The sequence below is a fragment of the Centropristis striata genome, chromosome 16 (genome assembly GCF_030273125.1).
Source record: "Centropristis striata isolate RG_2023a ecotype Rhode Island chromosome 16, C.striata_1.0, whole genome shotgun sequence".
In the NCBI taxonomy this organism is placed as follows: Eukaryota; Metazoa; Chordata; class Actinopteri; order Perciformes; family Serranidae; genus Centropristis; species Centropristis striata.
In genome coordinates, this window is record NC_081532.1 from 5294748 (window position 1) to 5304746 (window position 9999).

Sequence of the window (9999 nt, forward strand, 5' to 3'; positions counted from 1 at the left end):
TCACTATTTGTTGTAAGACTGATGCCCTCTATAAGAAATGTGTTAAAGGCCATCTTTTACAGTTTAAATGGTAAGAGAATTTTCCATTCACAAATGTATTGTAACTCATTGAAATACTTGCAAATTCCAAATTTTTCAGAGAATATTGGAGGATATTACATACAGAATGTGTAAAAAAAAAAAAAAAAAAACATAGGGGGGAAGGGGTAATATTTTGAGAAAAACATTTACAAGATTGCGCAGATTTATGAGATTTAAAGTGGTGAATATGCGAGAAAAAAGTCTAGTAAATTTGCAACTTTTTTCTTGAAATATTAAGGTCAAGGTCAAATATATTATGTGTCTTTTTTTAGTCATTTTGTGTCTTTTTAAATAATTTTGTGTCTTTTTTGGTCATTTTGTGTCTTTTTTTGGTCATTATGTGTCTTTTTTGGTCATTTTGTGTCTTTTTAAATAATTTTGTGTCTATTTTTGTCATTTTGTGTCTTTTTTTTTTTTAGTCATTTTGTGTCTTTTTTTTGTCATTTTGTGTCTTTTTTAGTCCTTTAGTCCAACATAAAATGTGATTTTGATTTTTTTTTTTTACACTAAACACTATCATGCAAAAGGTTGCAAATATAACATATAAGAGGGTTACATCCAGTTCTATCATTTTATACTAAATATATTTGTCTCCAGTTTTACTTGGTATATCATCATCAAACTGAAACTGGCCTCATGGAGTTTACAGCCAGAACTTCAGAGGTAAATTTACAGTAGGGCTCCACGCTGCTTTGTTTTTTTAGTCTGGATGTCATGAAGAAGTCTGGATTTGGCGCTTTTGGAGACTCCAGAGAGTTAAGATATAGATGTGTGTAATGAGTGACTCAATGAGAGTAAACCCAATAAGAAATATCTCTTACAGGTGTGTGGGCAAATTTAGAATTTAGTGCTCTCTGTTTGTTTTGTTGAGTTGAGGTTAGCAATAGAATGACCGGACTTCCCCCATTGCCTTTTCCTCCTGCACAGCACTAATCTAAACACTTCCCTTGCCCTTTGCTTAAAGTGCTTCCCGACAATCACATACAGGAAAGGATTCAATGAGCTGTTGCTATAGCCAAGGTAAGTTGCCAACTGGTTTCCAATGTCCAAAACGTAGGCCCAAGTACATCCGGAGACAACTCCGTAATGATCCAGGGTGTCCAAGAAGATCAGGACCTGGTAGGGCAGCCAGCAGAGAACAAAAACAACCAGAACGACGAGAACGAGGCGCGCGGCCTTCCTCTCCGCGCTGCCGCTGCTGCCTTTTTTAATCTTCTGGCTGCGCTGGAGGACCTTAGCGATGTGGTAGCTACAGAAGGACACAGTGGGAACAGGGATGAGGAAGCCTACGATGCTGACAGTCAAGTTGTAGCGCAGTTTCCAGCCGTCATGTGGATACGCTATGAAGCACGCATCAATGCCCAGATCAGGGAAGAACTGGACGGAGCGGAAGAGGAAAGCGGGGAAGCTGAGAAAGATCCCAACAACCCAGATACCGAAGCAGATCCTCCGAGCCCAGCAGGCCCGTCTCTCCCTCCCCTGGGTAAGAGGTCTAGTGAGGGCCAGGTATCGGTCCACGCTCACAAGAGTAAGGAACAACACACTGCAATAATAATTCATCCCAATGACGATGTTGATAAGCTGGCACATGGGCTCCCCGAACCTCCAGTGGAACTTGTTGATAATGGTTGCTACCCAGAACGGCAGGCAGGAAACCATGAGGAGATCAGCCGCCGCCAGGTTGCTCAGGTAGATGTCGGCCACCGAGCTGCGCTTCTTCTGGAGACAGAACACACAAAGAACGAAGGAGTTGCCCACCACGCCGAGGAGGAATATGACGGACATGTACGCAGGCTGCATGGTGTGAACCCACTCCCAGGCATCTGTGTGGTTGCAGACAGGCTCAGCTCTTGCGGCGCTCTCCATGTGGATCACTGTGAAAGCTGCTGCAGAGTTCCACTGGTTTTAAAGAATAAAGAGCGTGTGACGTTCACCAGTAAAACCTCTTAACTGTGTCAACACAGGTTTGTGTTGCTACCTTGACTTCATGAATTAAGTTCCAAAGTGAGAAGGGACAATTGATTTAATGGACTGTTAGTGATTTAATGGTAGTTTATCAGTCAGAGCACACAACACACACATGCTGCCATCACAGAGGGGGATCTTAGCAACAGATACTGACTGTATGAAACATGTCTGTGGTTGTTAGTCCATACTGGCCCTGCATTTCAAACACATGCAGTCATGGATGGATTACTGAAGGAGCCGACTGGGCACAGGCCCATGGGCTCAAAGCACCAAGGGCCCTCCTGGCTGTCACCTGCAAAATGTCAAGACAAGTACCAACCACAGAGAGATGCACAATGACCATGAATCAACATAAAAGTACTACAAAGAGATACAAAGCAACTGCAAGGAGACACAAAGTAATCACAAAGTGAATTATGATGCACAAAATTACTACAAAAAGGTGCAAAACCACAGAAAGTTGCATAATGACTACAGATGGCAACATAAAAAAGACACAAAGGCATCACACAGTTAGCTGCCTTTTGCATTTCTGTGCTCAGGAGCCCATGCATACAGTATGATGCATACACAAACAATTATATAATATATAATAATTCATATATTAAAGTCCAACTGAAATTTGAATTCTGCTCACATTTCAAAGAAACAAACTGCAGCTGTGCACATTTTTTTCAGAGAGAATAAAAATGTTTTAGACTGACTGTTCAGATTCATACTGTAAAAAACGTATGGAGAAATTACAGTAAAACAACGTCAAATTGCATCAGAAATAAGGCGTAAAATAAAAAATGTAATATCACTGTAGAAAATGTTTTTGATTACCGTAAATCAAGAAATGATACAAAACTTTTAAAATGTAAAAAACACATTTTTTTCATGTAAATTAAAGGAGAAATACCATAATGTCACAGGGACACAATTACTAACCTGAAAATAAAGGGACTACTCAGTCTATATTACAGTTTTTGCTGATATTTATATTTAAATTTACAGTAGAATACCCACTCACTGTATTTTTATGGTGAAGTTCTGGCAACCAAAGCTGCCCGTATTTTACCGTAAATTCTTATTATTTATTTTTTACAGTGTATTTGAGTGCTGGCTTCACTAGAGACACGTTTCCAACTGGTGCCAGTGACAGTCATCATTCAAGCTTTGATACAATACGATTTCAACCCTTTTCAATATTTGACCATTATACAGCTGTGTTTATATTCATTCCAGAAAGTGAAACATAGCAAGCTAGGCTAACTAGCATAACGCTAAAAGGCAGACAAAAATACATTGAACGGGGTCAGCCTGTGTATTTCATGGGCATGCATTTTACCCTTTGAGGTAAATGTGTCTGCCTGCATATTTTTTTTTTTTTTTGTTCCACAACAATTTCCAGCTCTGGCAATGGCGGTAAAATCTGACTCCTAACAAAGATTTCCTGTTTGGCTCAACAGGCGCTCATTTCAGGGACAACTAGGGGTGTACCCTCTCCCACAACCCACAATGAGTCAACACAGGGCCATTAAATGGTGGTTCGGAGAGAAATGTAAAAGGAGACAACTGATGTCCACACAGCCAACAAAAAGGAACATGTTTGTGTGTCACCACTGGAAACTCTTTGACACAATCCCGTTTTTAACTCTGCAGACAATGACTCAGAAACACCAATAAAAAAAACACTTAGCAAGCAGTTGTTTAGGCTCTCTGACTTTCTAGTTTATTTGCTCTAAACTAAGCATTTAAATGCATAATAAAGACTCAACATGACATCCATAAAATCATATGTATGTTTTATTTGACCAGTTATATTCAGACAGAAAAAAATACTGTCACTTTATACAATCTGAGTTATTTGACAAGTTATATTCAGAGAAAAACAATCATGGCATTATATACAATCTGAGTTATCAGCAATACATGACAGGGTATTAAAACTGTATTTACATAAACTATTTTACAGCAACCAGGCTGATTTAGACACACCATCTAGGTACATTCAAGAAGCTTTGCAAATATGTGCAACAAGAGGCCAGCTGTTATAAAAGTGAGAAAAACAATCTTAAGCCGCTACACATTTCATTAAAGATTGGGGTAACACTTTACAATAAGCAACTAAGTGATGTTTATAGATATTTTATAGAACAATTATTAACCATTTACAAAGTGCTATAAAAATGTAATCTTTAAATGTTTTCAACCAATTTCTTAAAAGTAAATGAATCATTTCAAAATCATTAACATACTTAATATGGTGTTCAAAATGTTAAAATGAGTGCAACTAAAACTATTAATGAACTATTAATTATAATTTAATTGTTTGTTAATGGTAAAGTAACTATAAACTTACATTAATATACCATCTATTTGTCATTCATAAATGATGTAGTTAGTTAAACATTAATAAGTGATATATTTTCCATTCTAAATGGTCTGTGTACGGTTTATAAATGATGATTTAACATTAATAAACCTGTTTACCATTTATAAATGATGGTTATTGTAAAGTGTTACCAAGATTGCTTTAACGAAGGGTAATTTGGTTCCAATACTACAAAATGACATCCACCACAAATCTAATAATATAATTAGCTCATCATTGCAGTCATTTACTTTTGCATAAGAGTAATAAATGACTGCAGAAAGATCACTGTGGTGGACAAAGTCTTTTTTTCTAAGGGGAACAGGATTTTATACCAAAGTCTTCAGTGTAGAGGACAGGTTTGATGAGCGTAAGGAGTCAGAGGTGGGTGTTTTTCTAATTTTCCACTGCACGAAAAGTTCCCGAACTTTTTTCCGGAAGTTCTTTCCTACAATGACGTAGAGGATGGGGTTGAGAATGCTGTTGAAGAAGGCAAAGTAGGTGAAGATCTGATTGAAGATCTCCAGGACGGACTCAAAGTCACACCCTCCCAGGACTTCAGCCCGTACCAGCACATCCAGAGCGGTGACGATGTGGAATGGCACCCAACAAACAAGGAACGCCACGAGGACCGCCAGCATCAGAGTGGTGGCCTTCTGCTCCGTTTTATCTGCATTGAACCGATCTATCGTCTGGATCTTCAAAGCCTGAATGATCCGGACGGTGCAGAAGGAGATGATGGAAATGGGGATGAAGAAGCAAAAAATGATCAACATCCCATCAAAGAGCAGCTCCACAGTGGTGTTTGGGTAGTCCAGGTAGCACGCATTTACACCAAGCTCAGGGAAATATTTAATTCTCCTGAAGACAAGCGTGGGGACATTCATGACCAAGGCGAAACTCCACATCAGGAAACAGCCCAGTTTGGCATATTTTGGCCTACGCATCCTGGCATGGGACATCGTATGCACCAGTGCCACATAGCGATCTATGCTAACCAGAACAAGGAAGTAGATGCTGCTGTAGGCGTTTATCTTAATGCCTAAGTTGACGATTTTGCACAGGAACAGACCAAAAGGCCATTCGAAGCCATTGGACACGTTGACCGCCCAGAAAGGTAAACAGGACACCAGGATGAGGTCAGCAGCAGCCAGGTTGCTCAGGTAGATCTCAGCCACGGTGCAGGCGTTTTTGTGGAAGCAGAAAACCATCAGGACGAACACATTGAATGCTATTCCCAGCACAGCGATGGTCAGGATGTACACCGGCTGGCCCACGTGGAGCCAATCCCAGTCATACGCATCACAATAGGTGCCATTGGTGTTGTTTTGGTCTCCATTTAAAGCTGTGGCGCTGAGGTCCGGGAGGCTGTGGAGAAAACAGCGACAATTTATTAATTAATTTATTTATTGGATCTCCATTAGCACCAGCACATTAGCATAGCTATTCTTCCTGGAGTCCAAACATTAACCCTTTATCGGGCGAAGAACTATATTTGGTAACTTCAGTGGATATCTAAATGAGGTCCCCATGTCTCTCTGTTTGGTCGTAGAACATCATGGATTTCTTCCAGCTAATCAGCAAAGATCAGGCTACGTCACAGACAGTGACACCATGAAATCTGACCAATCAGTAAGAAAAATTTGGAAAAAAAATCTGCTGTCGTACAAACAGTCGTGTTATTCTTATTGTGACTTGTACGAGGAGAACTTGACTATGACGGCATATTAGAGCCAAGTCTGAATAAAATGAAAATACGAACCGGGTGGGGTAATAGTTCAAGAAAAAAGTTGCAAATTTACTAGATTAAAGTGGCAAATCTACGTGAAAAAAGTCACAGATTTACAAGAAAAAAATGAGAGAAAAAGCAACTTTTCTAACAACAACAACCGTCAATACAGTCACAACACATATACAATCACAAACGCTAACAAACATGAACCACAAGACATGACGCAACACTTATACAGTAAAATTAAGAGTCCATACACAACATACAAACACCAAAGCATAACATACAAACAGATACCAAAAAAATTAATAAAAATAGATATAAGCGATAAAGAATAAGCGGTCTCACAGGATAGGAAGATTGTTTATACGAAGACCCTTGTGGACCCCTACAGTTTAACTACTGCAGCTGCAACATTAAAAGAAACTGTTTAGGCAAAAATGTCTATCTCTCTTTGGAATCGACTAATACGATGTAAAGTGGCCAGGAGTTCCACTCCAGAATGGCTCTGAACAGGACAGATGTCTTTAACACGTTAGTGTTTGCTCTGGGAAAAGTAAACCTCCCTTCAGTAGCATGTCTTGTCAGATAATTATGTCGACTCCACTGTTGTGAGAAAAGACGATATAAAAAATTTGGAGACTTATTTACAATAATATTCCTGAGCAAATTCAACAAAACATAAGCTTCTTCGAGTGATGGTTAGCCAACCAAGTTGCTCATGCATATATGTCACATTTGTTAAGACAATTAAACACTAACATTAAAAAAAGACAATAATAAACATACTAGAGAATTATGCATAGTTGCATGGGCTTACAAGACCACATTATAAGGAAAATGTATGTCAACGTATCATATTTGGCACTTTATTGTCAATTATTTGACTGACATGCTTTAATTACAATAATAACTACTCAATGTGCACGTTATGCACATTTACACTGTTGCATTGTATAACTCAAATTAGGGCTTGGCGATATGGACCAAAAGTCATATCCAGATATATTTAGGCTGACTATCGATATACGATATATATCCTGATATTTTTATTGCAAAGTGAGAGCAAATGTTCAGTCAAAGTCAAATATGACATGTCACAGGTAATTTTATTGAAACTGTTTATTTAAATGAACATAAATACTGTATAACAACAGGAGTACCTTTAAAAAAAAAAAAAATCAAAGCTCCATAAAGTGCCCCATTAAATAAATAAATAAAAATCTTAAATAAAAATAGCCTATGAAATAAATAAAATAGGCCAATCTTTTTCTGAAATAACTATATTTATATGAGAAAAGAATAACGAACATGGCAAAAGAACTAAATATGACAAACCCTATTAAGGGCTGCATTTATATATAAAAGAAAAAAGTAAACTATATTGATATATGCGATATGGTCTAATTCCATATCACATTAAAAAATATAACTATACATTTTTTATATCGCCCAGCCCTAACTCAAATGAAACTTGTAGTGTAGTATTATCATAATTTAACTATTGGAGTTATAATGGTTTATCAGTGAATCTCCTTTGTTTTTGTCTTTGTAATTGCTGGGTTTAACTGGGTGATTGCTTGTGGGGCAAATGTTCATTATTAGGATCATCCCTATGCCAACTACAGCACAATCATAAAACAGAGCAGAATAATAAATATCCTCACTGAAACTTCTAATCTCTGCATTGCATCCTTAACATGCACCACCGGCCCTGTCGTCACCCATAAATCAGTTAGTTTATCAATTTCCCCGTGTCTGCGTAGTGGTCACCATGTTCCAGTAATGAGCAACATGTTTGGCTCTGTTCAGTCTAATTGCCCTGGAGGCTATTTGACTTTGCTCTGCACAATATAAGATATCATCATCTTAATCACAGGGATCTGTTTTTCACTGAGCCATGAAGTCAAAATCAGCAATATGTTTAAATGATAAACATGATAAATGTTTCTGAATGTAATAAGAATCAATAACAAGCTATAGAGCTGCAATTTGAGAGCAGGCGTCACAGAAGAGTTTATTTTTTATAAGTGTAAGTAGAAGATGACAGCTTCGTAGCGGTGGGCAGTTTAAAAAAAGTTTAACATGAACTTTACAATAACGACGTTTGTTATAAAACACAGTTTTATTGTGTGTATCTTGTTATAGTTTTTGCCAAAGATGAAGCACTTTCACATCATTTTAATCCTATTTTCCATTTATCAAGATATCTATTACAACCCTGATTCCAACGAAGTTTGGATGCTGTGGAAAACTTTATTTTAAGATATAGTGTCTTTGTTCTTTCTATTAAGCTGTACAATCTGTTTTATATATATCCTTTATTTAACTAGGTAAAACAAACTATTTTCCAAGAGAGACCGTAAAAAGAGACAGTTACAACATTTAAACAGTTATCATATACAATTAAATACAAATACAGCTATCACAACAACACTGAAGGAGCCTCAGTAGCCGACTTATATATATATAAATTTACATTTTAGTCCCATTTTTTTGGAACCAGGGTTGTACTGCTATGTTTTCTGGATCAGCATAATTAAAATAAAAACACTTAATCACACTTTATATTAAAAGTAAAAAGAGAGAGGGCTACTGCTCACTGCTTTGTAACATTTATCATGTTTGGAGGAATGAACGAGATGCTAACAGGCATGTCTCCACCGGTGCAGGCAATTCCAGGTCTTCATTTCCTAGTTTGTTTTAGCTGTATTTCAATTTTATGTATCAGGGTATTCTGTTAGCCAAGACATCTTAATCTTTGAACACATGGTAATACATTTTATTACATCTTTCTGTACATAGTTACAGACATACAATAATTATATTGTACAAGAGAGAAAGTATCAATGCTAATATGAAATATTTCACAATATTAAAAGCAGATGATGTTCATGCATACCTTGTAGGTTGAAGCGACATTCCTCCTGAGTAAATCCAGATGTAAAAGTTGTCCAGATGCCTGCTCCAGTGACTCTCCCTCACTCCTCTCAGTCTCACTCTGACTCGCCCTCTTATAGGAAACCATAATTAAAAGGATGTTAGCCAACTTCAGTCTGCATGCTCTCTTTCTCTCTCTCTCTCCTGTTTCTCCTGGGCCCTCCTCCTTTGAGCATTGGACAGCATTAGATACTGCATGTTAGTTTTAAAGTGTGCAAGGAATGTTCATCTTTTTGTGACTAGACTGTAAGTATGAGGGAGAATTTCAGCAAAAACAACACAAAAAGTCACATATTTGAGGAATACTTGGATTTTTCTAGGGAATTATAAAGATAACAATCATGCAGGCATGGTAATGATATCTGTTCAACATTAAAGTATTTTAAAAAAAAATATATATATATATTTTAAATAATTTGTTTATTTGTTATTTTCAAAATAATGTTAGATTAGATTAGATTTATTTGTCATTGCACAGAAATACAACGAAATTCAATGCACTCACGTACTGGACTCATATAAAAAAAGCATAATAAATAGTAAATAACAAGATACATTCTCATCATCTCATCTCAATAAATAGTAAATAGAAAAGATACATTCTCACCATCTCAGCACTTAGTATATTCATGTCATTAATTCACTGTACCATCAATTTAGTGCCATTGTATGCATTAAAACAATAGTGTAAATATATACATTTTAAGTGCAGAGCATAATGTATAGCACATTGTTGATATACTCAATGCCAACCAGTACAAACAACAAAGGCATGAATATGAAATGTATGACAGCAAAAATAAAAACCCTCAACCCTCTCCCCCTCCCCACATCACCCCGCCCCAAACAAAACAAAACAAAACAAAACAAAAAAAATAACAAACAAGTATTTTAAACTTGTGCTTGGACGATGTTGAAAGCC

At 37.0% G+C, this 9999-nt stretch overlaps 2 protein-coding genes across 2 annotated transcripts; both read right to left on the minus strand.

The window, feature by feature from the left end:
• Positions 1–918: 918 nt before the first annotated feature.
• LOC131988357 (B2 bradykinin receptor-like) lies at positions 919–1960 on the minus strand. The gene has a single exon (XM_059353482.1). The coding sequence runs from the start codon at positions 1945–1947 to the stop codon at positions 919–921; it is 1029 nt and encodes a 342-aa protein (XP_059209465.1). The 5' UTR covers positions 1948–1960.
• Positions 1961–4556: 2596 nt separating this feature from the next.
• Positions 4557–9137, minus strand: LOC131988539 (B2 bradykinin receptor-like). The gene is made up of 2 exons (XM_059353675.1): positions 9040–9137; positions 4557–5773 (listed from the first exon to the last, which is right to left on the minus strand). The coding sequence occupies exons 1-2, from the start codon at positions 9057–9059 to the stop codon at positions 4735–4737; spliced, it is 1059 nt and encodes a 352-aa protein (XP_059209658.1). The 5' UTR covers positions 9060–9137; the 3' UTR covers positions 4557–4734.
• Between the last annotated feature and the right edge of the window lie 862 nt (positions 9138–9999).

Excerpts from the sequence above, each read along its gene's own strand:
- LOC131988357 (XM_059353482.1), bottom strand. The coding sequence starts at position 1,947 with ATGGAGAGCGCCGCAAGAGCTGAGCCTGTCTGCAACCACACAGATGCC.
- LOC131988539 (XM_059353675.1), bottom strand. The coding sequence starts at position 9,059 with ATGTCGCTTCAACCTACAAG. Across the intron at positions 5,774-9,039 it reads ATGTCGCTTCAACCTACAAG|CCTCCCGGACCTCAGCGCCA; the intron begins GTATGCATGAAC and ends TTTTCTCCACAG.